Source organism: Oreochromis niloticus, linkage group LG8 (assembly GCF_001858045.2).
Source record: "Oreochromis niloticus isolate F11D_XX linkage group LG8, O_niloticus_UMD_NMBU, whole genome shotgun sequence".
In the NCBI taxonomy this organism is placed as follows: domain Eukaryota; kingdom Metazoa; phylum Chordata; class Actinopteri; order Cichliformes; family Cichlidae; genus Oreochromis; species Oreochromis niloticus.
The window spans coordinates 18,094,816-18,122,800 of NC_031973.2; the positions used below are offsets into that span (position 1 = coordinate 18,094,816).

Sequence of the window (27,985 nt, forward strand, 5' to 3'; positions counted from 1 at the left end):
ACTTGGCGAAGACCTGGGAAAATCTGTGCAAACCTTTGTGGTTTCTTAACCTGTCTGTCATTTCCTTAAGCTGAAGTGTTTTACCTCAAGCCACTAGAACCAAAATGACACTTGAACAGAGTAAGGCTACATCCCACACGTAAACGGGTATTTTTGAAAATGAAAATTTTCCATTTTAGTTTAAAAGAAATTCTGTCCACACATGTGGTTTTGAAAAAATATCTCAGTCCACATGTAAACGCCAAAAGACGCCGTCAAACGCTGTGAAGAACATGCCAAATCCTAACCGTGTAGAAATGGCCAATCAGAAGTCTACAAGCCTTGGAGGAAAAGAGTAAACAGGGTTTTATGCAAACTTTAAGTACTTCTGAAAAGTCTGTGTTTTTCTGGAAAGGCAACTAATTTTGTGTTACTTTTCAAGTGCCTTCATCATTTCAAATGTTAATAACCAAAGACAGTATTTTGGCTGTTGTGTAGACTCACAACTTAGGAATGAACAAAATGCATACAGCATACATAAATTTAATTTAAAAAAATATTCAAACCCGAAGACGTTGGGATTTGCATTGTGAGAGCATCTGTTGAATGGAGAAGTTCACTCTAACGGCTCTGTCTTTCTAAATGAAGTGACAGTAACTGAGTGTGCATATGTAACCATGTAAAAACTGCAGATAGTAAGATCTACAGCAACAGTATTTTGTCCATATCCGCCACTGTAGAAATTCATCTCATGTAAACAATAATGTGGTGCACAGCATGACGTCAAGGTGCACACCTTTAGCATTGCGTGACTAAATCTGTTTTCCTCATCCGCACCTAAACGCAAAAACAGAGGTTTCGAAAATCTTCACCCTGGCAGAAGTATTTAAAAATCTGTTTTCAGTGATCGAAAATGCTGTTTGTGTGGACTAAAGGCTCAAAAGCATAGAAAAAGCTCAGTTTTCAAAAATACCCGTGTAGGAGTGGACGTAGCCTAAGACCCATGCCTGTTTGGGATCCACTCTGACGCAAGTCACATGACTTATCTTTGCTGACAGATAATTAACCAAGAGGCAGCTTGGAAATCGTTAACCACAAACTCTCCAGCAGCCCAGCGTTAACACCACCCAACAGGGAGTAGGCATGCGCCCACTGTTATCTCGTGCAGACGTGACCTAGATAATGTGCTCAGACATTGTGACGAGTCAGATAACTACCTGTCAGCGCAACTGAAAATAACAGTTACACATGTGAACCTAACTTTTAAAGACACCAACAAGAGATTTGTCAGCATAATGAGACTTTATTGAATGTTTGAAATGTCCATTTGTATTTTTTCTTCAAAAATTGTTCACATTTATAAAAATGTTCTTTGGGTTGAAACATGACAATGGAATGTGTGACACATGATAAAAAAACGGAATCCACATGAACAAGTTACTCATTGTAACAGCTTAGAAAAATGGTAGTGTTTAGCACCACATTTATGAGAACAATTTCCCCAACACATTTGAATTTCTTTGCTTTTTTATAAGAAAAACTGAGGCATTTTGATTTAACTTGGTCTAGTGCAATTGGATAATACCTGTGGTTGACTGTAACAATTTTGTAAAGTTTTAATGGGAAAGGACGAACAGTGTGGATTGTCTTTTGCATCTCTGTATATTTTGAAATGTGGACCTTTTTTCACTGTTCTCCCAGGACCTTTTACAGAGTGTGCTTGTCAAAGAGGTATTCTCCCATAGCACCGGTCGTCTCAGACGCAGTGATGCGGGTCAGACTGCCAATGTAGTCGCCCAGCTTCTTGATGGTGTCATGGCTGTCAACGAGGAAGTGCTGCTCGAGGAAGTCACACAGCTACAAGAGAAGTTAGACGAGTAAGTGGTAAAATAATGCATACTATGACACTCGTAAATCTTCTAGAGCAAATATACTTCTTGTGTTATATTTGCTAAAAAAAAAAAAAAAATAGACATACATGGGGATCAGTGTGGCTGCCAGCTCTGCGGTGCACATCAAGGGTACGTGTATTTAGGGTTTTCTGGTATTCCAGGGAAAAGGTCATTGCGTCCAGACCGCCCTTCCAGTCTTCTTTACTTGGTTTCTAGAACAAAACGTTGACACTTTGTTGGAAAAAACCCCAAAAAGTAGTGTGTACCAACAAATACACCCATCTCAACAATAACATCTTTAAAATGACACCCCTAACATTTGGGACTTACAGAGATGTTCTGAAGCAAAATTCGTCCGCCTCTCATGTTCTGATATTCCAGCAGCTTCTCAGCCTGTTCCCTCTCTTTGGCTGAACGCTCCAGGAAAAAACTGGAGAAGTTTGGCAAAGCAACATCATCCCTGTCGAAATACATACCCTAAAAAAAGAGAAACAAAACAAAAGAAAACAATAATGATATCTAGTAAAATACAGTACATAACAATATTGTAAGCCAGGCACTATACTGCTAGGTATTTGTGTTACAATTACAAGAATCATACCAGGGCAAGGTAGGTGTAGGATGCATTTAACTTCAGGTTGATGAGTTTGTTGACATCTCCTTCAGTTTCTGCATGAAAGTTTTGTTTCACTGCAGACTGCATGTCTACAACACAGAAAAAGAAAGCAACGAATGCGACGAGTGTTGTGCTTAAAAAGAAGGAAAGAACAATAGAAACAAATGCCAAATAGGAGTGATTTCTCCTTCGTAGTACAAGTAAGCCCAAAAGAAAGTTAAATATCGCCTACCGCTTCTTCCTCGGGTTCAAACTAGCAAAGGCGTTCCGTCTGAAATGCGCTCGTTTTAGCTAAGCACGTATTTATCAGCCAGCAACACAATGCAACTGATATTTAAGAGCTCAGAGAAACACCTGCCCCACTGCCGCCGTGTGTCATCAAACGATTGGGTTCAGGTGATTGTTACGTTAGTACACATTATTGAGACTGTTGCTCGGTTAAACACCACTTTTAGTACACACGACATAAACAAGAAATACCTGCTGATGCTATCAGGGTGCAGTTTAGCTAACTTTAGCTACGTTTGCAGCAACTTAGTACTTGTTAATATACCGTAAGATGCGCCAGACTGTGAATAAAGTTTTATAAATCTATTCCAGGTCAGTGTCACTTTAACATTTTGTTACCTACCTTTTATTGTGACACCAACGTGACCCCAGTGTCACTATCTTCCCAGCACAAAATTGTTTACTGTTTACGCCACAAGTAGCGTCCGGTTCTTCTTCTTCGTCGTCGTTGTATGGCAGAGATACACTGAAGTGCAGCGCCGCCCCTGTGGTCGGAATGATTCCTGCAAAGGCTTTAACCTGAGGACAATGGAAGAGAGAGAGGGGGGGAGATAGGGAGAGAGAGAGAGAGAGAAAGCAGAAGTTATCATATTTTTTTATACAAATACTTCATGGCTTGAGGTTTTTTTTTCTATACGTCTGTTCTACACTTCCTGTCTTTACTCTATTTTTAAAATTTTCCTTTTCCCGTCTCTGTATACTTTACAACTTCTATTTTTATGTTTCCCCATTCTTTCATTGCTGCAAACCGCTGTATTAAAAGGGGACATGTCTCTCTTTGGGTTACTTATATACAGTTTTGTTATTCCATTGCACCTGGCATACTTTTCTAGCTTTCTTTTTGTTACAGCTTTTGCTTTTGTTTTCACCAGATTATTTGTTTCCCTAATATACCCCCCATAGTGTACACTGCAATTGATTCCTTGGCATCCAAACACACCTAACATGTAGTTAACCTAATATGCTAAGCGTTTTCTTTGTCCCAGTTCCCCTTGTCTTGTATCTCTGTGTTTCAGCTTGGGCTTGGTCCTTTTTCAGTTCACTTCCTGGTTTAGATTGAAAGTTAGATCCTTGTGACTTTCTGGATTTGAACTTCGCCCCTTTTGTTCTTTCCCCACCCTTGTTATCGTCTGATTTGATTCTCATGTTTCTTATGACATTATTACTCCTTGGTGTGTATTTGACCTACTCTCTCTATCTATTCCTGTCATCACTTCGCAGTTCTTTAAGCTGTGTCTTCTTTAAGCTGGTAATTAGTGTTTTGGACTCCCCATGAGTACAGCATTGAACAGTCTCTTTAATGTAACAATATGCAGGATCTGTTCTTTCACATGAAGTAAAGTCTGTAAAGAGAAACTGTACAAGTTTGGGGGGGAAAAGGATAAGGAAAAAAGGGCAACTGTTAGTTTTGCAGCTTGTTTAACTTATACTCCAGGATCAACAAACCACTGACAACTAACTCTTGTCTGAATACTTGAAAACATTTTTATACATTTGCATAAAACCCAAATGGTTATTTATGAAAGATGAGGCCAACTTTTCAGATTTTTCAACATTGATTTTAGTTTTTTCTCGATCCAGTAAAGTTACCAGTAAAGGTAATGCCCATAAGTTATTTAGAGGATGTCCCACAGGTGAACAAAACTCTTGCATGTAATATTCATCTGTTTAACTTGACCTAAAATGTTGTGTTTAAATAACTAAATGTAACACAAGCTTTGTTCCAATCACTTGTAGTAAAAATAACTCAATATTTCTAACTGTGCTGTTACTGATGCATTTAATTCAATAATACATAAGCTCTCACAGATTTATAATATTTATAACTATAAAGTGATCGATCAAAATAAAATCAAATACATCAGATTACAAACCCTAGTGGGGTATTTGATTATAGGCACTACACTAGAAACTACCTTGTGATAGGATTAGACCAGCTGTGACATTCACCATCTTCATGTTCTGGCCCATTACTACTACATTATATTGTGATTACATGAGTTCTTAGCACTCTTGGCCTAAAGCACAACTATCTTAGAGCTTAGCTTTGGAAAAAAACAGGTTTCGCCTTTAAATAGATTTTTTTTTTACACCTGCACTATGATATACACATATATACAAGATGTTTAATATGAGGTGTGGACTGTACAAGTAAGAAACATATCACGACTAAATGTGGTTCTGTCTGGCTTTACTACTGATCCTTAAAGATCTGTGCTACTCTCGCAGCGCCATGCTGAAACAGCCACAAGCAGGGTGGCTGCTTAAGAATGGCAAAAGTACAGGTTGGAGTACTAATCTCAGTACCTCTGTCTAGTTAGATTTCCACTAAGAATAGTTGCATTAGAGGTGGTGCTCTCGTGGACATCCAAGGCTGCAGCAACAGATCGGACGCACATTCCAGCAGCTAGCAATTTTGTGTTGGACAACTTGAGTTAGTGGTGGCACTGTGGAAAGTGTTGTGTACACACTGTTTTTTGTGTTGAGAACAATGGCGTGAGAGTGCTCTAAACTGAACCAATTCTAAACTGTACAAGTGAGTATATTTGTTTTCTGTAAATCAATTACCAATATGATCACCGGCTAAAACAATTAAAGATAGTAAACATATTTCACAACATTAAACATGCATTGCTTTTTCACCCCTAGTACAGTTAAGGGTAGAGTTCTGATAAAAGTGTTTGTGGTTGTAGGAGCCATAATATGTGCTATTTATTACTTTACCATGGCAACTATCTCTTCCAGTTACTGGAACAAGGGATGTGGTTTGAAAATATTTCCCGATTCTCTTTTAGGATGTGATTTGAACAAGGAAGATGAGCAGAGTTCTAGTACTTTCTGTGAAGCTGTTCCAGTGCAGCTTTGATCCCTACACTGAGGGAGATTAGAGATTTTCACTGATGTGTTTGATGGTAGTCTTCACCATCATCATGAAAACTTTATGCTCCTGCAGCGAAACAAAGGGCGGCACATAAGAGTTCACACAGAGAGGTAAAAGGTTGCATCTATTGTATGCGGTTAGGGCTGAAAGATTTGAGAAGTAGATTCAGTGAGGCTTGTCACGATAGCATATGCAGGTGACACATTTATTACCATTCAAACTATTGTAACAGAAGAGGCTGCTCTAATTGTGGTAGAAGAGCACTGCCACCACCTATATAAAAGGAAAGCTGCAGAATGTGGTTTGCAAAAGCATCATGAAACTCGAGCACCATGCTAAGCACAAGTGCATTTGTTTTTAAGGCTTTCACAAGTCTTAATAACATGCAAATGATTGTGCTGACAGCTCCCTACATCATAAAATAATGTTATTTTTCTATGAATAGTCAATGCATGCACTTGTTTAAAAAGAGCTATCTTTATCATCAGTATAACACGGAAGCTCAAAAATTGAAATGACTCCATATTAACAGATGAGGAAAACTATTATCATTTATGAATCCTAACTTCCCCATCATGTTTCCACAGTAGACAACAATTTTCTTTGACATATCAGCACTTTTATTGAGCGCTACTCAAAATATGACACCATAAAGACTGTTGTGACTTTGTGCGCAGTTAACAGTACGAGGGTAAGTTTCTGTTCGCAGTTCCTTATTGAGATCAACCACAAGGAAACTATAAATACCACAACTTTCTGAGACAGTGCTAAGACACAAAAAGGAGATCCACTCTGCTGTGAAAGCAATCAGCGGAGGAACCTAAACACTGATTTTACTTAAAATCTTAAAAAACCTGGAAATTCTTAAAGTAAAACACAACATAAATATTATTTATTCAAAGTAGCAGTTTACAACTTTACCTGTGATCATAAATAAAAACTTCTCATCTCTTATTTGCCCATAATAAAGGCACACAAGCGGCCACAAGCATGAACAGATAAATAGCAGCTGATATGCAGCAATTACCTCCAATAAACATGTAAGAGAGGCAAATGTTCTTGATTGACGTACCTTTGACAAGCAGCACAGCATGACCGTTAATAAGGAAGTAACAGGCGGGGCAAAGGTCTCTGTAGCTGTACAAGGCCAGAAAGGAGAAGCAGCTATTTACTTAGTCACTTGCCAATATGAAAAGGGACCAGAGGTTACGAGAGGAGGATGTAGCTAAGAATTAAAAGTCAACAACTTTGAATTAAAGTTATCATAGTGCAGGGTTGGAGAAATTCTTTGCCAAGCTTAAGTGTGGTTTTTGTCAACATACCAGCAGAGGTGCTGAAAATAGCAGCTACAAGGTTATCTTGGGAAAACAAAGGAATTGAGCAAGTTCAAAGAATGTGTGCCAGTTAGGAGTCCTGAAGACGATGAAGCTTTTATCTCTTATCTCAGACCACTTGTTGCTCTGTGTCTTCCTGAGTCTACTTTGGGTAAGTTTTTTTTTACCTTCCACTTTGATGGTGATCAGATAGTGAAGCTCAGTGTAGGTTACCCTCGACAAAAGGAAACAGTGCAGTCAAAACCACAGTGAAGCCTAAATACATGACATGCTTCATTATGTATTTTAAACACTATAGTTATGTTTTGTGAAATGCTGGTTTGTACAGAAATACAGGAACAACAAAATCTTGTTAAACAGCATGAAAATTCTGGACTTTTCCAGATTTTGAAACACGAATTTATTCCTTCTTTGCAACACCAATTTATTACCGTTTCCTCTGAGAACAAAAAGAGCATGAAGGAAGAAAATTCAACTATGTCTTAAACACTTACACGGTACAGTCTTAATGATTTAATCAGATCAGATTTGGAATTCTAAACAGTATGTCCGAGGAGAAATGTGTTAGATATTCTATAGAACAGTGATTAAGTAACTGTAGCTATAATATACAATATAATAATAAATATGATTTGCATTTTTAGTGAAAGCAAATATTTAATTAATACATTTTTATGTTATAGATGTTACTATGGTTGGTAGGAGCTGACACATAAAATGCTAAAATAACTTGACACTATCTTATTTTTTTTTCGTGCACATAATTTTTTTGGGGGGGGGTTGTTCTTATAAAGCAGAATGCTCACCAACATCTCTAAGTATTACTCCTTTAACCAGCCAGTCATGCTTCTGTTCACATAATTTTCATGATATAATGTAGTTGTAAAATTAAAAGCAACAAACATCGCTCTGTCAGATTGCCAAGCCTCATGTTAACTGGATATTCAATGGCAGTTTTTTTTTCTTTTACAGATTTTAGATTCTGTAGTTTTCACTGTTTTTGTGCTTTTAGGGTACAACTGACTCCACTACAACAATCACAGCAACAGTGACGACAGTAACAGGAGGACAGCAAAGTACAGCCAAAACAGAAACAACCACAAGACTAAGAACCAATCTGCTGACAGCTACAACACAAAAACCCACTCCACTGGATCCTACAACACAAAAACCCACTCCACTGGATCCTACAACACAAAAACCCACTCCACTGGATCCTACAACACAAAAACCCACTCCACTGGATCCTACAACACAAAAACCCACTCCACTGGATCCTACAACACAAAAACCCACTCCACTGGATCCTACAACACAAAAAACCTCTCCACTAACTCAAACAACACAAAAATTTACTTCACTGGCTCAAAAAATACAACGTTCCACTTCACAGGCTCAAACAAGTCCCACTCCGCTGACTTCAACAGAACAAACAATTATATCTACAACAACAAAAGCCCGTAAGAATGAAACACTATCCTTTGACTTTTGTTGGTGATCGGTGAAATTAAAGTGAATGTCATTCTCGGTTTTTATTGTGGTAAAAGGTGAACGCCACTCTCAACTCATCACAGCTCCTGACGATGTAACAAAAGGCACAGTGGTACAAAGGACTGAAAGTGCTTCAGTTCTTGTTCTTTTTAAAACTTTTTTTTTAAACTAAATCCACTGTGTGTCCTCTTTTCTTTTCCAGCTCCAAATAATGTCAACAGAGTGAATGTGACCACACAAACCGAGAACAGTATAACTCTGACCTGGAACAAGGTTGACAACACCTCAACATACATCCTGCAATATGGTAATATAACAAAAGACATTAATAAAACTGAAGAAGAACCCATAGTACATGTGGTCACTTCTCTGACTGCTGGGACAAACTACACATTCACTCTCTTCACCACGTCTGATGGACTCAACAGCAGTGGATACAGATTCAGTGCTGTGACAGGTTGGTGAGCACTGAACAAAATGTTCAGTCTAATTAAAACATACACAGAATGCAAGATTTTGTTGGGAAGATTGTTACAGTTTGGAGATGTCACAAGCAGTGGAGTAAACTGCACTGCAGTCACTGGTAGGTTTTTTTTGGTCAAAGACACTTTCCTCTGTTATCTTTAGCTCCACAAAGTGTTAATAATGTGACTGTGGTGCATCAAAAGAGGTGAGTATAACACTGGAGTGGGAAAAGGTTAAAAACATCCCAGAATACATCCTACAGTACCTTAATGGCACTGACATGGAAAAAAATATCAGTGTTTCTCAAGAGGGGCCCATTAAATATGAGGCGTCTCCTCTGACTGCTATGACAAAGTACAGCTTCACTCTCATCACTGTGTTTGAGGGAGTCAGCAGCACTGGATACTCATTTACTGCTGTGAAGATTTGTTTGTTACTGGATGTTTTAGTTGTGGAAATCCTCGCACAAACTCCTGTATTTAGTTTTTTTAACCACAGATGGGTAATGTTTAATATTTTGGAGTGAGATAATTTAATGTATGAACTGAATGAAAATTCTGTCTCTGTAGAAAATATCTATTTATGTAGGGATGTTATATGATTTGGAAGTAAATGTTTGCAATAGTTTTTACAGTTACAGTTCTTTGGAACATGCTTATATACAGGCTCATAACATAAACCCTGTAACACTGAATATGTCAAATACTACCCCTACCTATAATGCTAGACTGCTTACTGCTAACCTGGTGAAGGTTAACAGATTAAAAACATCTAAAACAGTCATAGTCCTTGAGATGGACTTGGTGAGGTGTTTTTTTTTTTTGTCTGATGTACATTTACAACATTAGACAGGGGACATTAAAAACTTAAATGTAATTTTCACACTTATACTAAAAGCTTAGGAAACCAAAATGGTTCCTTAAGGATGTCATGTGTGAATCAGACTTTGTAAAATTGTCTTTATTTCATCTTTAGCTCCTTATAATGCACAGCAACTGCATTTGAATCAGACCTGAGCTTCATTTATTTATTAACATATGTGTGTTGCTTTCTCACTATGACTGTCTTGAATGGAATTTACAAAAAGTAACATCTTTTTATGCTTCTGACCCACTGTATTTTTTAAATATGTCTCAGATTTTGTATTCTTATGAAATCATTCTTTGTCTTCTTTCAGCTCCAAAAAATGTCCAGACTGTGACTGTGACGCAAAATGAGAGCAGTATAACTCTGACGTGGGAGAAAGTTAACAACATACTAACATACATCCTAGAATATGACAGCGGTAATATTGTTATTGGCAAGAATGACATGGGCGGATACACGACATCAGGTACATCAGTTACATGTGTGGTCTCTTCTCTGGAAGCTGGGACAAACTACCATTTTACCCTCTTTACTGTGTTTGAGAACGTCAACAGCTCTGGATACAACTTTAGTGCACCGACAGGTATGTAATCACTAAGAATTTTTAAGTAATTATTTTTTTCAATTGTCTGTTTTGTATTCTTCTGAAATCATTCTTTGTCTTCTTTCAGCTCCAAAAAATGTCCACAATGTGACTGTGACACAAAATGAGAGCAGTATAACTCTGATGTGGGACAAAGTTAACGACCTACTAACATACATCCTAGAATATGAACGTGTTAGTGTTGTTATTGACAAGAATGACATGGGCGGATGCACGACATCAGGTACATCAGTTACATGTGTGGTCTCTTCTCTGACTGCTGGGACAAACTACAATTTTACCCTTTTTACTGTGTTTGAGAAGGTCAACAGCTCTGGATACAACTTTAGTGCACCGACAGGTATGTAATCACTAAGAATTTTTAAGTAATTATTTTTTTCAATTGTCTGTTTTGTATTCTTCTGAAATCATTCTTTGTCTTCTTTCAGCTCCAAAAAATGTCCACAATGTGACTGTGACACAAAATGAGAGCAGTATAACTCTGATGTGGGACAAAGTTAACGACCTACTAACATACATCCTAGAATATGAACGTGTTAGTGTTGTTATTGACAAGAATGACATGGGCGGATGCACGACATCAGGTACATCAGTTACATGTGTGGTCTCTTCTCTGACTGCTGGGACAAACTACAATTTTACCCTTTTTACTGTGTTTGAGAAGGTCAACAGCTCTGGATACAACTTTAGTGCACCGACAGGTATGTAATCACTAAGAATTTTAAGTAATTATTTTTTTCAATTGTCTGTTTTGTATTCTTCTGAAATCATTCTTTGTCTTCTTTCAGCTCCAAAAAATGTCCACAATGTGACTGTGACACAAAATGAGAGCAGTATAACTCTGATGTGGGACAAAGTTAACGACCTACTAACATACATCCTAGAATATGAACGTGTTAGTGTTGTTATTGACAAGAATGACATGGGCGGATGCACGACATCAGGTACATCAGTTACATGTGTGGTCTCTTCTCTGACTGCTGGGACAAACTACAATTTTACCCTTTTTACTGTGTTTGAGAACGTCAACAGCTCTGGATACAACTTTAGTGCACCGACAGGTATGTAATGTAATCAAGTGTTTTTTTAAAACTGTTTGTTTTCCTTGTGATACAGTATATTTAAATGGGCAATGTAAGTCCAAGTGAAATGCCCATGTTTTCCTTATGGCCTGCAATGCTATTTATCCATCCAGGCTATACCTGTCAGGGTTCCTGGGTCGTTGACCCAGTGTTTTCGGTTTTGTCATGTTCAGTTTATTTCCCACTCATTCTCATTGCCTGTGTATTGTGTTCCAGTTACTTCCATGTGTCTTTACTTAGATTAAGTTCAGCTGTTCACTCACCGGTCTCTAATCACTCATCATCCAGCCTGTATTTAAACCCTCAGTTTCTCTCGGCCCAGCGTCTTGTCATTAACGTTGTTTATCCCGTCTATGTGTGTTCCAGTTCAGTCAGTCTTTCAATCAGTCAGCCAGTCATCAGTCAGCCTCATGTTCTGTTCATCCATTCTGTACAGTAAACACCGTCTTCTTTCCACACTAACCCGTGAGTCCAGCGTTTGGGTCTGCTCTTCCTCACCTTCACACAGCGAAGCCCTGACACTAGCCACCAACTATATCTCAGTGCAGAAGGAAGTGTGCATCTAACTCTGATGATAGGCTTGTGGCTGTGATAGAGCAGCAAATATGAATGATGCGCTCTTAGCAGCTTAATTATTATATTTTATATGATAACTATATAATTATTATATTATTAGTATATATTGTTATTATTTAGTTAATTAATTTTGACTGATCTGATCACCTGATTGGAAACACATTGATGCTGAGCCATTTAGCTCACACACCTACTCAGACTTAAAAGTTTGTGATAACTGAGCTAGCACTATACTCCTGTATGTTACACTGTAACATGGAGCTATTTCATTCCAAAAGAAAAAGCTGAACAAATTCCACTTCTGAGTTTTGTTTTTGTTTTTTCAGTCCCACCAGTGGTGCCTTGGGTCAGTGTGACTGAACGATTTACTAACAACATAACTCTAGAGTGGGAGAACATGAATAAAGCCTGGCAATACCAGCTTCAAATCAATGGTCATGTGTCAGATAGTGTGTCAGACAGCTCCTCAGATACAATCAAAAAAGTAGTGACATCTCTTCAGCCTGGAACAGAGTATGATTTCAACTTAACCACAGTGTTCGCTGGACTCAGGAGCACTCCTTGTACGAATTTCACGGTAACAGGTAAAAAAAAAAAAGCACATTATAATTTTTTCTTGCCTCTTTTCAATGAGTTGTGTAAAAAAAAAGAAGAAGAAAAAGAATCAGGTTTTTGTGTATAACTATTTTCTCATCCATTTCAGCCATAGACTGTGCCAGTGCAGACTGGAAAGTTACCAACTCATCAATCAAAGCAAAGATTGAAGGCTTGTTTTCGAACGCAACCGCCCATAATGGATCTAACGTTCATGTCAGTGAAAATGTGTCGTTTACTGGACTTTACCCTGGTGCCACCTATAATATCTCTCTTGTCTATGAAAAGTCTTCCAGAGTTTTCCTGCAGTGTGAACACAAATTAACAATTCGTGAGTACAAATCTGTCTTAGAACAAAACATGTCTGCATTTACAACAGAAACCATTTGAAAGACTAGTTTATTTTTAATCTGTAAATTAGTTTTTAAGATCTTTAAGTATTCAGTCATATTGGTTACAAAAAGATGATCTTGAATTGATTTAATTTAGTTTTTAATTTTTAGTTTTTGCCCTTGCATTCAAGTTTTTATTCTTAAAAATGTTTATTGCAGAAAATTAATTTTATATACAATCTTCATACTACCAGTTAACACAGTTATATAATATGATTCAGTATTAATATATGAGCTTTAACTATCATTTTATTATTAACTGACCAATTCATTCTGATAAATTAGCTCAAGAAATTAAAAAGCTTAAAGCAGAAAATGAGTAATTCTTCAATATCTAATGTGTCAATGTTGAGGTCTTTATTTTTAGTTTTTATATGAAAATTCCAAAAATTATGATAAACTTTTTAAACTGTAGGGTACTGCTTTGAATTTAAAGTAAAGCAAATAATCTTTCTATTTGAGGATAAATTTTAAAATGATGCACTTTTCATAGACTCTCTTTTACGGTATAAAAGTTTAATTATATTTATTGTATATTTTCTGCTTTAGTTGTGATTGTAAAACCTTTTTCTTGTTTTACTCAGTTCCTCCTAATCTAAATGCTCACTGTGAGTACTGGGCAACTGGATACTCTGTTCTTATTAAATGGACAGACCCAGAGGGCGAGTGGACTAATGCGGAGGTGAATGTGACTGGAAAGACTCACACAGTAGCTAGTCCTGAAACTAAAATCATAATCAAAGGATTCCAACCTGCCAAAAAATATAAGGTGTCTGTAACTTCACTGTCTGGGCTGAGGAGGAGTTCTGAACCGCATGTTTTTTACTGTCAGACTGATCCAAGGGGTGAGTAAAAGTAACTGCATTACCATGTTACTGCTTCATAACAATATACGGTATTTTCAACTTTGACTTGATTACAAATTGTTTCATTTCACTGAAGTGTAAAAATAAACCTCTAAACTTTTAAACTTCGTTGTTAATTATGCTTTTACTCCCTTTAGGAGTTATTGCAGGGTCCGTATTTGGTGTGCTTCTTTTTGGTCTCCTGGTCGCTCTGGTTGTCTTCATTTTCCTCAAAAGACCAGATATTATTAGGTGGGTCTCACTTCACTGACAAGAATAAAGTAAATTAAATCAAGACATTTATCAAATTTAATGTCTTAAATTCGACCCCGCAGCAGAAAGAAGTCTTCATTCATTGGTGGATCCAAAGTACCAAACACACAGAGCAAGTAAGTGTTTCTTTACAATGACAATTACCCACAATGAAGAAAAACATTCATTATGGCAAAAAAATTAATTAATACATTTGACAGGGAATCATTAATGTCAAGTACTGTCATATAATTTTTTATTATTTCATTAGGTCAAAACAAAGGTAAGATTAATTCTACTTTTGTTATGTTTTATTTATTTATTTATTTTTAGATCTATTCCTGCTGCAAAGTTTCCGGACCACTTCCATCAGCTGAGTTTGGATGAGAACAGAGGCTTCAGTGAGGAATATGAGGTGCATAAAAAGATCAAGATTTTTTTTCCTCTTCTGCTTCTCTGTGTTCCTGTTTTTGTGTCAGACCTGTTTTTGTGTCTTTACTGTTTTATATCTTATCGTTTTATTCGTTTTATGATGGCCAATATCTCAGTTTCATGCTTTGTTATCTGCTATGTTCATGCAGTGCCTCGCTCCTGTTGGAACAGACCAGACACGAAAGACTGCTATTCTACCTGAAAACAAAGCAAAGAATCGTTTCAGTAACGTCTTGCCATGTGAGTCTCTCCTCTGACTGTTGAACCATGCTGCTGTGAGCTTATTCTAGCAGTCTATGTCAGGTCTACTGGAGGTGCACTGGAGTTAAATCACCTATTTTCTCATATTAGATGACTGGTGTCGTGTGAAGCTAACTACATCAGATCCTGATGGAATTTCAGACTATATCAATGCCAATTACATGCCAGTAAGTGTTACATTAAGATAAAGTTCAGTAAAGATCTCTTTATAACTACACCATACAGAGAGCATATAAACAAGCACCTTTGTGTGATTTCATGAACTTTCTTTTTTCATTTCTGCAATGAGCAGAAGATATACAAGCTAAATTAGTCTACATATTAACTTTGTCCACTGCTTTTCAGGGCTACAGCAGTAACAGAGAGTACATTGCCACTCAGGGCCCTCTGCCCTCTACTGTTAATGATTTCTGGAGAATGATTTGGGAACAAAGAGTTAAGAGGATCATTATGGTAACCAACTGCATTGAAGGAGGGCGGGTAAGTCTTCAGGAAGATCTTAAAATGTTTTATTGCTAGTCTTTCAAGGAAGTTTTTGTCACGAGGAAAAATACTGGTTACTTCACAAAGAACAGATCAAGATCTATGATTAATATACATTTTGTACATGTATTTTGTTGATTTTTGTTCATTTTTCTAGACCAAGTGTGAACAATACTGGCCTGCAGACAGTAAGCCATGCCTTTATGGAGAGCTGTTGGTCACCATGAGATCTGAGCAACAGGAGACCAACTGGACGCTGAGAGAATTCAACCTGAAAGATGTATAAAAACTTACTTATTTCTTCTGAGTGTGTGTGTAGATGGTACTAAGTCTAGAAAATATATTCATAGAAAACATTAATGGCTTTAGCTGTTAATGTTGGTTTTAAAAGAATAATGGTTGATAATTAAAATATTATGCTGTATGTCAAGACATAGACCTAAAGTGACTGTATATGGATATTTTCTCTTCACAGAGAAAAACCTCAGAAGAACGGACAGTTAAACATTTCCACTTTACTGCCTGGCCTGATCATGGAGTCCCAGAGTGCACAGAGGTCCTGATCCAGTTCAGAGGACTGGTGAGACAGCACATAGAGAGAGAAGGGGGCAAAGCACCAACTGTGGTTCACTGCAGGTACGAAATAAGTGTTTCCTTTTACATGGGTGCAGGGTTGCTTTTATACAATATCCACCCAGCTAAAGTCACACACTCTAATACTGTACTTGACCAGTAGCTAAACTAAAGTAGGCCACTTGAAGGACCTCTGGGAGATTCATCTGAAAGTGGTGCTCTAAAACCTGTATATACTGTTCATTATATACCTTATGGTGCCTATCAGGATGTACAAGCTGCCATTGCCATGCTGTGTTACTGTTATAGTCAGAACTGTTCTGGGATCTGCAGAGGAGGCATACAATTAACCACAACATTATCAATTACTAATCAAGTAAAAATTACTACATACTCACATAAAAACTCTACTATATGTGACAAAAACACAGCACGTACAGTGTGTGACTGATACTGTAAAAGTATAATGTGATGTTTCGAGGCAGCGTATTAGGAGCAGGTGAAGGGTTGGAATCTTCCCACATTCCCAAACACTCCTGTCTGTGATTAAAAGTGTGTGTCAGAACAGTGTCCTTCAGGTTTTCTAATCCGTTTTTCTTTCTGTCATGATGTCTTGTTTTCAGCTCACTTGAGTTTCATTTTGCATTTACTAGTTTCACTTTGGTTTTTACTCTTTGGAAATGTTCCGTTTTAGTTTAGCTTTCGTTAGTTTCTGTGGGTTTTTTATGATTATAACATTTAGGGTATTTGTCAGGGGTATATTTTTAAAAGTTTTGAGCAGATATTACATTACAAATTGCAAACACATGCACTAAAGCCTCACTATGATGACAACTTTGACCAAAAGGGCAAAGATTACAATTAAAGACATTTCCTCAATAGGGAGGAACAGTATTGCACATGATAGTTTTTCGCTTTTTTCAAAAGTCCAATTCTTCATTTTAACAGTTTTCACATCTAGTTGTATGTTCTAGTTTAGTTTTTGTTAACTATAATAACTTTGGCACAGACACAGTGATGAGAGTTTTCTATGTGACCTTAAAAACCTTTTGCTATCTTATTATGATGCTTGTGTCTCTCTTAGTGCTGGAGTCGGGAGAACTGGCACTATCATTTCCCTGGATGTGCTGCTTCAGCAGCTGGAGAAAGAACAAGCAGTCGGCATCAATGCCTTCGTACACAAGATGAGACTGAACCGACCATACATGGTGCAGACGGAGGTAACTGTATTAAACTGCTTCTGATTGAGCCACCACTTCCTTAATTAGCTAACCATGTATGTCTTTATAGTTACAGCTGGTGAAACAACACACAGACAGCATTTTAGTCATCATAAGATATGCAGTTTTGTTTTTGTTTTTTTAATTGGGGTCCTCATTTTTGATCCTTTCATCCTAAAATATGAGTTTGAAAAGGATTTTTTCTATTGTTCAACTTTTCAGAACAAGGCAGACTTTGTAGGTATTATCAACAGATGCCTGCTTAAAATATATTTAATGCCCAGTTTGTTAATTGCACTTGTTACTTAGTAATTTAGACAGCAAAACAATCTCTAAGGGTCTATGTCTACATATTTTTAAGTATGTGAGCTGAAAATTTGTTTTCATAAAACAAAGCCTTATTGGACCTTTTTGTTTCTGATTAAAAAAAAAATGAAATGCTTTATTGTGAAACTGTTTGGCAATGTTGCCTGCAAGAAACTATCATAATCTCCCCTGGCAGAAGTTCTGCATTTCAAATGACCAACAACTTCTGGTATTTCCTTTTCAGTCTCAGTACGTTTTTCTGCACCAGTGCATCATGGACAGTCTGCAACCAAAAAACACAAATGAAGAGAACATTTATGAGAACACGTACGAGAACGCAGATATGATATACGTCAATGCCACTGCCCTCCAAGAGCTCCGTCGGCAAAACGGAAATGCGTAGTGTCAACCCTGCACTCAATCTTTTATGCACTTAATGAAAAACTATTTGTCTATAAGCAATATGTTGGTTTTAAACTTAATAATACAAACTATTATATCTTAACTATTTCTGTATATGCATTGCACACTTCAGATCTTATTTAGTTTGCATCTCTTCTAAATATGTAATATTATTATTTTTGTTGTCATTGTTTTTATGTGAGAAAATAGCACTGATGAATTGAAAATGTTTCAAAAATGAATTTATTAAAAATAAGTACAAAACAAAAGAAATATAATATTTCACATTCACAGAAATATAAAAGCTGAGTTTTGGTTTCAGTGTGTCATTGATCCTCTTTCATAGACCAGAAACAACCATTTATGCATCTTCTTCTGTGACGTTGCTACCTGAGGGGTCCTGACTGCTGGACACAGTAGAGAATTTACTATTAATAACTTCCTGTCTGGCTTTGAGGGCCTCCTGTTTGATCTCTACTGGCACTGACTGCTGCTTGCCAGGATATAGCGGCTCAGCTTTACCAGCGTCAGGTGGGGGAGGGACAGAGAACTTTTTAGCAATGTTGTGCAGCACACTGCATGCTTTGATAATGTTAGACTGTTTGTTAAGTGAGCCTTCTTGTGCAAAACCAAGTTGCATCAGACACCTGAAACGCCTTTTCATGGAATCCAGTGTCGTCTGCATGACATCGAGGATCTTTGCATGGGCCTCGTTGAAGCGGATCTCGTTGTTGTTCGCGGGCAGTGATACAGGAGTCAAGACGTGCTTGCTTAAGTGGTAGCCTTTCCCACCTTTAAATGAAACATAAGAGAATGCAGTGAATATCAGAGCAGGATAGCATCTCTGAACAATGTGGACCCCTGAAGCAGAATGGCTATAGCAGCAGAAGACCACACAGGTGCCACTCTAGTGAGAGCTCATTCTAAGAACAAGAAACTGAGGCTTCAGTTTGCATGGGCTCACTAAAATTAGGCAATAGCCATTCTTGGAATACTTTGATCCCTGATTACAAACTGAGAATCATCTAAATGCCAGAGCCTATCTGAGTATTGATGCTGACTATGTCCATCCCTTTATGACCACAGTGTACCAATCTTCTACTGACTCCTTTAGACAAGATAGTCGCCATGTCACAAAGCTCAATTCATGTAAAACGGGTTTCTTGAGCATGAAAATGAGTTTCCTGTACTGAAATGGCCTCCACAACTCAAAGTGAGAATCACAGTGAGGAAGAAAGAACTTTGAATGTGAGATGTTAATGCTAGATGGGCTGGTCTAAGTATTTCACAACTGTCTGCTGGGATTTCCTCACACAAGCGCTGGAGTTACATATAATGGTAGGAAAAAGAAAATATCCAGTGAGCAGCAGTTCCCTGGCAGAAAACAGCTTATAATGTTAGAGGTCAGAGAAAAATGGCCAGACTCCTTTGATCTGATAGGAAGGCAAAAGTAACCACAATTGAGGTATGCAGAAGGTCATCTGTGACAACACCTGAAGCCAATGGGCTACTACAGCAGAAGACCACAATGGGTGCAACAGCTGTCAGCTAAAAACAGGAAACTGAGGTCACAGTTTGCACTGGCTCATCGAAACTGGACGACAGAAGAATGGGATGTGGTGATCAGGGAGATTCCCATTATGGATGTGCAGCTGACAAATCTGCAGCAATCTGATATGAATCAAGAAACATTGACCAAAATCTGTGACGAAATTTTCCATCACCCTGTTGAATCTAGGCCATGAATAATAACGTAATAATGCATTAATAACATGTCCAGTAAGTTTATGTGTAAGAAGTTAAAACACTATTTTATTTGTGTTTTATGTAAAAAGAATGAAATATTCCAGAGAAATCAACTGTTTGCCAAGAAGTTAATACTTTTGACAACTGTCAATTTTGCCTTTTTCTGGGAATAGAAACACTAAAGAGCAGATCCGTTCTTTTTGGGAATAACTGTTTTGCATTCATTGCCTTAACTTATATCTGTATCTTTGCATCCCCTCATACACCTCTACTTAATCAAGGGATCTTTACACCTTTCTGGAAGGGTTATTGCTGGGTGACCCATGTAGGGGAAGTGCAGAATTTCAGATAGTTTAGATGATGGGGTGGGGTCTTCCTGGGCGGCTTCTTATTGCTAGGCAACCAGTCGTCATCAGACGCAAACGGATGATAGTTTTGTAGGTTTTTATGCTTGACTTGATACCTCACTGTGCTGTCACTCCAGTTTACATTTCTAAATAAACATTTGCACAAGAGGTCATCACTGCTCTTACCAATCAACCAAAACGGGCTGTGCAGGTCCTCTTGCATTTCCCTTCCTTTAAAGGAGGAGTCCCACATCTCTTGCTCAAACGTGCCACCAACACAGCACTTTTCAACACTCAGTATGTTGCCGTCGCAGTCGCATATGATCTGGCTTACAACCGATGTGTAACCCAGGGCATTGATAAAAGACCTGAAGGCGTCTTTTTCATATGGAGATGCTCTGATCTTGAAGTGCGCAGGAGCCAGGACGCCCAGCACGTTTGGGATTCCGCAGAATTTCTCTATCTTTAATGCGACGTTAGTTCTGGCGTCCAGGGTTAGCGGGAAAGAGATGAATACATCGGACATCCCTGCTATGACTCCCGAGATTGTACCAACCACAGTCGTGGGGCACTCCGTCTGCCTCAGTCCGGCTTTCTGCAGCACAGCAGTGGTGGAGACCCCATGTGCGTAATAATTGAGCGCCACCATGACCATCTCGTCCACGGGCAGCTGGGATTTCTTGGGGGCGGCGTCCTTCATGCGGATGCGGACGGCGTCTGCGATAAACAGGATGCAGGGTCTGCTCAGGTGGAACAACTGAAAAAGAGCTTCATCGTCGAAAGTGTCAAAGCAGCTCGAAGCTCCGTAGTCTGCCTCGTTTTGTGCCAGGAGCTCCTCCTGGACCGCAAGCCAGACAGGCACGGCGAAAGCCATTAGTTTTTACTCCGATGTATTTAAACAAGCAAAGATCCCCCACGGCGTGCCCGAAATCGTTCCCAAACAACGTCTTCTTCTCCTTTGGCTTGGCAGACTGGACGCTGGGCGGCGTGCTGCTGCCCTCTGCTGTTCACTTGTGTCCCTGTTTCGACATCTGTGTTGTTATATATTGCAGGATTATGCGGACACTCGCCCAGTTTCGTAATCTTATTCCGGTTATGCAGGCTGATTAAAGCGCAACAACAAATCTCCTGGTTGCCTCGTCTTTGTTTAACGTTTAAGCTAAAGCGATCCGTTATCGCCACCTAGTGGACAGCAATAAAAAACATTTGAAAAAGACTGCAGTTCACAATGTGTAAACCAGTTGTGTGGAAAAATCCCAGCAGATCAGCGGTTTCTGAAATACACAGACCAGCCCATATGTCATCAACAACCATAACGTTGAAAGTCACTAAAATTACACACCGTCTTGACCATGTCTACATAACTAAATGCACTGAGTTTCAGATATTAGATATTTGTGTTAACAAGCAGTTAAACAGGTGTACCTAATAAAGTGGCTGGTGACCAAAAACCAAAAATGTAGTGTGGGATAAAATGCTAAAAACTACCTCTTATTCTCTGGGATAATCAAGTGCAGATGTTCATTTGCAGCTTTAGTAAGATTTGGATGGGCATAAATAATTATCTGGAGCCACTTTTATTCTAGACCGACATTTCTGACAGGCATTAAAGTATTAGAACAAAATAAGATGTTCCTTTCTTCTAGCAGTGGACTTAAAAATAAAAGAATTAACATAAAAATATGATTATTTATGACATGTTTATTGCACAGAATAATAAATATAAACATTCTGTATTTTAACATAGACAGCACAGCCATTTACTGTTGTTTTCATTCAATATACATCTTATTGTGACCAGTGTGTTCGGATACAGAATTCACATTTAACCATTATAAAGATGCTTAAACAATAAAAAAGTCAACAGAATATATCTTCTTATAAATAAGGCACAAAACATTTCATAAAAAAAGACAAACAGTAACACCAAAATAAAACCCCTGCAGCTTTACTTCTTCTCTGTCCACAGCAGTATCAGACTGTGCTTGTTACATACTGGGTGATAAATAGAACATTTTGTTGACTTCACTAATGGACACATCCTTCAATCGGGGTATTCCACCGTTACGGCAGGACTCGGTGCTCTGGCCTTGTGCATACACATCTGTGACAGAAAAAAGACATTTAACAATCAGGAAATTCTGAAAATGTGGCATGGCTGTTGGTGGCAGACGGGCTGGTCCGAATATTTCAGAAGCTGGTAATCTGCTGGGATTTCCCCCACACAACAATCTCTGACATCAACAAAACATTTTGTTGACGTCCTCACCTGTGATGTTGTCCACAGAGTCCAGCGGTGCCGTGTTGCGCATGTTCACACCGAATAACAGTATGAAACAGACTGTTATTGCGACCAGCAAGTAGATTGGCATCGCAAGAGCCCAGTATCTAAACAGAACACACATTTGACACTGTCGTGAAACTGTGCAGGTGCTTCCCCAGTGATCCATTTATCTCAGAGCAGTTCTACTTACTTTTGAGGCCAGTAAGTGAGCCCTATTGAATGAAGCCACTCCTCTGGCACGAAAGCCCATAAGCAATACAGAACTGTGGAGAGACGCAGTGAGTATTACAGACATGCACTGCTTGAACTCCTGTTTGTGTTTTGGATTGATTCACTTACAGAAGCCAAACTGTGATCCGAGGAAGAGAACAAACCCATAAATGGCCCTCTCAGGCAGAGGAGATGGAGAGTTTTCCACCATGATCTACAACCAAAACACAGACAGAAAGGTGTGGGAGAGCAACGAGACAGCAATAAAACATTCAGGCCCCAAAGAGAAGTTACATACCTGGAAATACGTTTTTTCTTTGCTCCTTTAAACCCTAACTTTACTCAGATTTTTAACATTAATTACCACGTTAATTATATGCCTGATGATTATCAAAAGCAATACAAAATGGGTTTAACACGTCTATCAAAACCCACTGTGCCTTTTTTACATTAGTGCTATGAAGCCTTCCGCAACGGTCCGTCACTTTTCCTCAGAACGATGCGAAACTTTTTCTAAAACATTAGTTCCGCCATTGAATCGCTCACAAAACAAGCGTCAAAACATGACTTTTTTACGTTTATCATATAAAATTTCACATTTATATAATTGTAAAGCAAAAGCACGGTCGGAGATTTTTTTTTCACATCTTACTGACGTGACGCACTTGAGCTACAGCACGACGTCATGTTTGTGACGGACATATTTCACTGTTGCACATCGTGGAAAAACACTCAACGGCATGGCTTCGGAGAGAGTTAAGTTTTACGAGTAAGCGATTTTATGTACAGTTCAGGGACGTGCTTCAGTAATGCTCGTGTGCTGGCCGAAAGGTGAGCTTAGTCTGGGGGAGACATTTCTTACTGTCTGAAGTTGTTTGGCAACTCAAGTAACGGACATCTGACAAGCCAGCGTGGCTTTACACACCTCACCACGAAAAATATAAGGAGGTGAGGATACATGAGATAGGTGATCATAATGTCTAAGGTGGAGAAACAGAAAAAACAGTTTCCCGCTAAAGCACGTAAGCGGAAACCTAATAAGAAAAACGGCATATTAAAAAAGAACGAGAGGCAGTGGTTTTACTCAGCTCCTGCAAACAAGGAGCAAGAAAAGCCTACAGCTCCACAAACTGCTCCTCCAAAAGACTCCCAGCAGTTCTCTGCCAACTGGAAAGCACTTCAAGAGGTCAGTGAGTGCAGTAGTTTGATATCCATGCATGTCCTGTCACACAATTTGGTTTTTGTGTGCCTGTGTTTAATACTACCCACAGGTTTTTCTCCCTTATTTTCCTCCCTTCAGGTGTTGAAGGCCAGTCAGTCAGAGAAGAAGCAGCCAGTGGCACCGAAACATCAGAACGGCTTCTTGCCAAAGAAGGTCCAAGAAAATACTTCTAAAATAATTTCTAAGAACAATGCTGGACCAAGCCAGAGAGACACTGAGAAAAAAGCGGATCACAAAACTGTGCCTAAGAGTTTTGTCTCCGGTAAGACTGGGGTCAACTCAAAGGTGTTGGATGTCTCGAAGACTAAACATGCTACTGCTCCAAAAAGAGAGCGGGATAGCGGGAAGCCAAACAGCCTACAGGCAGCTAAGAAGAAGAAGCTTGAATCCGAGGAGACAAAGCCCACAGAGTATGTATATATTAGCACTGAAGTTGACTCATTTATTCAGCAAGAATATTTTTGTCTGATAATCCCATCTCATTCTCTGCTGTTGCAGAGAGGACCTTTGGTTTGATGACGTGGACCCGGATGACATTGAGGCGACAATGGGAGCAGAAGCAGCCGAGATCATGAGGAAGAAGCAGGGCAAGGCCAAGGGTACGGATGGTGCCTCGGCTAAGGACACGGAGAAGAGCCTGGTTAAGGAGAATGCTTTTGAAGGGTAAGTCGCTGTGCATTCAGTGTACAGTGAGAACCACACTCAGAATACAGCGGGCAGCTTTGATGCCATTTTAGAAAAGTGCGTGAAAATATTCCCGGGGAAAGATGCACGCCTTAACAGCGATTATAAAAAATATCAAGTCCCTAATGTCATTACTTCTCTCAATACAAGTATTTCACAGGAATGTTGCTGCCGTGGTGTTATTAGCTGGCTGTGAGTAACTGTGGATGTAATATTAACAATGTGGATTTGGCACATGATGTCATACTTGGGAAATGTCACACAAAATGTGTTTTTCCCAACATATAGACTTTAATATCTCTGAAACCGCTCAACTGACTCGGCCTGTTTAAACAACATTATGTGCCTCATGCATAAGAAGCTCAAAGTAAATGATCAATCCCCCCCCCACCTTCTACAGTTCTCTGGATCTGCTGTCAAAGATCAGACATCCAATTATTTTAGGGACTCCTTCTGTATGAAGTTGAGCTACACTCCTGAGGAGATGGAGACTGTTTTTTTCCCCCTCAGTGGAGAGCTTCATGGAGCTTTCCTTCAAGGAGTCAAGTATTACATATAGTCTGTGATAAATACTTTTGCCATTGCATGTTTTAGTGAATTGTCTGGACAGAGCATGAAGTAAACATGGTTGCTGACTGTTTTCTGCGGGTTATGGAGATGGATAAATTGTTGAATGGAATTTATACAATTAAATCCTTCACTGCGGTGACGTAGCCTGTCAATACAGCTTCAGAGCTCACTACATTGCTGTGGAAAATCATTGATAATACAGATAAATGCTGTGGAAAAACCTGTGACCCCTGATGGATGAATGGATGGATGCATTCTGAGCTAGGTCACAAAAGGTATGACCCTATTATGCTGTGTCTGCCGGTCATGCGCCTCTCAATTTTGTAACCTGAAGCGTTGAGCAAGGGTTAAAGACGAGAGTGTACGATTGTATCAGTTTTTACAATCATTTTAAGGATATTCCGCCACAAAAACTCAGAGACATGCAGATATACAGAGAAGGAGATGTAGGAACAGTGTGAAAACTTGAGTTTGTGGAAAAAACTGTGGAAAAAAAACCTCGACAAAGTCTCGGCTTCCGATTTTGACAACTTCTCCTCCTGTGTCAGCACTTATGTGGCGATATTGTCTGATTGCTGACACCTGTCATTCAGGAGAATACTGCAGCAGCTTCCTGCGCCTTCATGGCGGGTATAAATACGACTGACTGTGAGATAGTCTTGCTGGAGCGAGCAAAGCGACCTTTGCGTTTGGTGTACTGGGGCCTTTACATTGAGGTGTTTACGTTGAGACAGAAGATGATGATTGTCATGTCTCTCCTTTCTTGTCACTTTGTCGTTCACCTTAAGCCTCACTAAAGCGGTGGCCATTGACTGTGAGATGGTGGGAGTTGGTCCTGATGGAGAGGACAGCATCTTGGCACGTGTGTCAATTGTGAACCAGTTTGGGAAGTGCATCTATGACAAATATGTGAAGCCCACAGAGAAGGTAACAGACTACAGGACAGCTGTCAGCGGCATCCGGCCAGAGGACATCAAAGATGGTGAGAGAAATGAAATGAGTTGCAAAGAACAACTGAAAGTCTCTTTGTTTCTTATGTTGTGTTTCTGATGTTTTTTAAACCACGTTTGTCTCTCTGCAGGAGCGGATGTACAGATTGTACAGAGGGAGGTTGCTAACATCCTGGAAGGGAGACTAGTGGTTGGACACGCCATACACAATGATCTAAAGGTAGCATGGATGTGATATCGGAAATAGAACAAATGTAATATTTTTCTTAGCCTGATTATGAGCAGCCACAAACTATCTCCTGTTTCAGATTCTGCTCTTGGATCATCCAAAAAAGAAAATCAGAGATACTCAGAAATATAAACCCTTCAAGACGATCGCAAAGGTATGATGCAGTCACCAATGTCTCAACAGTTTACGCAGTGAATGTGTGAATGAATTATAACTGATAATAAGGCGTTTTTCTTTTTGTTTTAGAGCGGTCGACCCTCGCTCAAGCTCCTTTGTAGAAAAATCCTCGATGTGAATGTCCAAGAGGGCGAACATTCATCTGTAAGTCATTCGAAAAGCCTTTTAAATTATCAGGGTTGAGTGACCGAAAACTGGCACACGTGTAGGGCTGTGCGATATGACCAAAATCTCATATCCCGATATAAGACAGTTATTGTCCCGACAGCGATATATATCACAAAAATGTTACATTTTCTGTAAATTCTGTGAATCTTGGGCGACTCGATTTGCATGAAGTGTTTTCAGCTGGGCGTCCTGTACCTGAGGTCAAGTGTTTTGACCGATGCATGAAACTATACATTTTTAGACATAAGTTGAGCCTAAGGTTTATTGTTTAGCACCTAATGGCTCTTTTTTTGCTTCTCATCCATAAACTCTCTGCATACTCTTTCACGTGATTCAGTTAATTTTGAAAAATCTCAACAGGATCTTCAGCTTTATTGTGAAAGGTTTATGTGGAAAATAAACAAGCAGACGGCGGAGCCACGCTATGGTTTTACCGTCGTTGTCGCTAACGACAACGCATAAAAGCAGTCGCTTGTCCGTCTGCAGTGTGGTTATATTAAATGTAAGAGAAAGAGAGAACTTTAACAAATTAATACTACATAAAAGCGATGACAAAATATTGCCGTAAACAGTTTATTTTGCGACACCATGAAACAAACGATAGACGTTTTCATATCGTCAGCCGATATATATCGTTATATCGAACAGCCCAGGTATACACACGGGTACATCTTTGACCCCTGAAGGCCTGAAGATAGTATGATATAATCTTGTTGCCTAGCAACCACATACCCAAATGGTCAATTTGCATCATTTTAGCACTTGTAGCATCTTACAAAAGCATCGTGTCACTTTGTTTTCATGACATTAACATTTATTGTATATCTAGAAAACTTTATTGTTGATCTCATGATGTCATCATCCAACAGTGGACTAAAATCACTGACTCGGCACTACTCCAGCATGTAAAAACAACTTGTATAAACACCAGTGTGTTATTGCCCAACAATGTTAGTAACACTTGGGCTGATCTTTGCCTGTTGCTTTCTCCAGGTCCAAGACGCACAGGCCACCATGAGGCTGTACACAATGGTGAAAAAGCAGTGGGAGGCAGAGATTAAAGCGAGCAGGAAAAACAAATTCTTGGATAAGAGGAGTGAGAGAAAGGCCAAGCTTCCCAAAGACAAGAACCACTGAGGATTATAAAGTCAAAACGAGCAAGCAAGAGGACAGATGATCTCCCGATGAGAGCAGAGCTGACTGAAGTGATCAGAGGATTCTTTTAAGAAGAAAAAACAACTATGTATTTTTGTTTATTTTAATGTGAGGGATGTTGAACCTGTGATTGTATAAAAGCGTGACTTGCTGAGCTTTTGTGAGATCTGGCGCAACAAAAAGCGTGTTAAATGCTTTCGCAGATAGTGACCGGTTTCATCAGCCTAAGTCGCTCGGGGAGATCGTTGCAGGTTGTGAAAGACTTTATCGAGTTGCAAATCAAGAAGTTTTGTTCCTCAGTGTGCCAGACTGACTCATGCAGGGATTAGAACAGAGTCTTTATATACAGTTTGTAAAAATGTCTGTTTTTAAAGTATAAATAAAACAAAAGATGTAATTCGTTTAACT

At 38.9% G+C, this 27,985-nt stretch overlaps 5 protein-coding genes across 7 annotated transcripts in view; 2 read left to right on the forward strand and 3 right to left on the reverse strand.

Annotated features, from left to right (window-relative positions):
* LOC100701335 (protein tyrosine phosphatase receptor type H) overlaps positions 1-18,139 on the forward strand; it is a 574,626-nt gene extending 556,487 nt beyond the window's left edge. For both annotated transcript variants that reach the window (XM_019362638.2, XM_025909567.1), the window contains 17 exons: positions 10,124-10,396; positions 10,485-10,757; positions 10,846-11,118; positions 11,206-11,478; positions 12,402-12,659; positions 12,779-13,000; positions 13,646-13,906; positions 14,065-14,158; positions 14,242-14,295; positions 14,492-14,573; positions 14,740-14,830; positions 14,942-15,018; positions 15,197-15,331; positions 15,492-15,614; positions 15,810-15,970; positions 16,992-17,127; positions 17,678-18,139. In XM_019362638.2, the coding sequence (XP_019218183.1) occupies positions 10,124-10,396; positions 10,485-10,757; positions 10,846-11,118; positions 11,206-11,478; positions 12,402-12,659; positions 12,779-13,000; positions 13,646-13,906; positions 14,065-14,158; positions 14,242-14,295; positions 14,492-14,573; positions 14,740-14,830; positions 14,942-15,018; positions 15,197-15,331; positions 15,492-15,614; positions 15,810-15,970; positions 16,992-17,127; positions 17,678-17,836 (2,945 nt within the window). In that variant the 3' untranslated portion in view covers positions 17,837-18,139. The remainder of the gene's footprint in view (positions 1-10,123; positions 10,397-10,484; positions 10,758-10,845; positions 11,119-11,205; positions 11,479-12,401; positions 12,660-12,778; positions 13,001-13,645; positions 13,907-14,064; positions 14,159-14,241; positions 14,296-14,491; positions 14,574-14,739; positions 14,831-14,941; positions 15,019-15,196; positions 15,332-15,491; positions 15,615-15,809; positions 15,971-16,991; positions 17,128-17,677) is intronic.
* zgc:56095 (Ferritin, lower subunit-like) lies at positions 1,263-3,277 on the reverse strand. 2 transcript variants are annotated; one of them, XM_003438473.4, is made up of 5 exons: positions 3,119-3,277; positions 2,473-2,576; positions 2,202-2,348; positions 1,958-2,083; positions 1,263-1,836 (listed from the first exon to the last, which is right to left on the reverse strand). In XM_003438473.4, exons 2-5 carry the CDS (start codon positions 2,572-2,574, stop codon positions 1,687-1,689), a joined length of 525 nt encoding a protein of 174 aa, XP_003438521.1. In that variant the 5' UTR covers positions 2,575-2,576; positions 3,119-3,277; the 3' UTR covers positions 1,263-1,686. The 2 variants fall into 2 exon arrangements, with proteins under 2 accessions (XP_003438521.1, XP_005448385.1); XM_005448328.3 differs by lacking the exon at positions 3,119-3,277 and adding an exon at positions 2,720-3,044.
* si:dkey-197c15.6 (putative nuclease HARBI1) lies at positions 18,061-21,068 on the reverse strand. Its single transcript, XM_003438624.5, has 2 exons — positions 20,115-21,068; positions 18,061-18,627 (listed from the first exon to the last, which is right to left on the reverse strand). The coding sequence occupies exons 1-2, from the start codon at positions 20,800-20,802 to the stop codon at positions 18,197-18,199; spliced, it is 1,119 nt and encodes a 372-aa protein (XP_003438672.1). The 5' UTR covers positions 20,803-21,068; the 3' UTR covers positions 18,061-18,196.
* A 543-nt stretch (positions 21,069-21,611) lies between these two features.
* Positions 21,612-22,966, reverse strand: pigp (phosphatidylinositol glycan anchor biosynthesis, class P). Its single transcript, XM_003438472.5, has 5 exons — positions 22,721-22,966; positions 22,552-22,636; positions 22,403-22,475; positions 22,198-22,316; positions 21,612-22,032 (listed from the first exon to the last, which is right to left on the reverse strand). Exons 2-5 carry the CDS (start codon positions 22,631-22,633, stop codon positions 21,917-21,919), a joined length of 390 nt encoding a protein of 129 aa, XP_003438520.1. The 5' UTR covers positions 22,634-22,636; positions 22,721-22,966; the 3' UTR covers positions 21,612-21,916.
* Positions 22,967-23,134: 168 nt separating this feature from the next.
* On the forward strand, positions 23,135-27,979 carry rexo4 (REX4 homolog, 3'-5' exonuclease). Its single transcript, XM_003438623.5, has 8 exons — positions 23,135-23,608; positions 23,723-24,054; positions 24,143-24,307; positions 25,687-25,880; positions 25,980-26,068; positions 26,157-26,231; positions 26,324-26,398; positions 27,416-27,979. The coding sequence occupies exons 1-8, from the start codon at positions 23,399-23,401 to the stop codon at positions 27,557-27,559; spliced, it is 1,284 nt and encodes a 427-aa protein (XP_003438671.1). The 5' UTR covers positions 23,135-23,398; the 3' UTR covers positions 27,560-27,979.
* Positions 27,980-27,985: the final 6 nt, after the last annotated feature.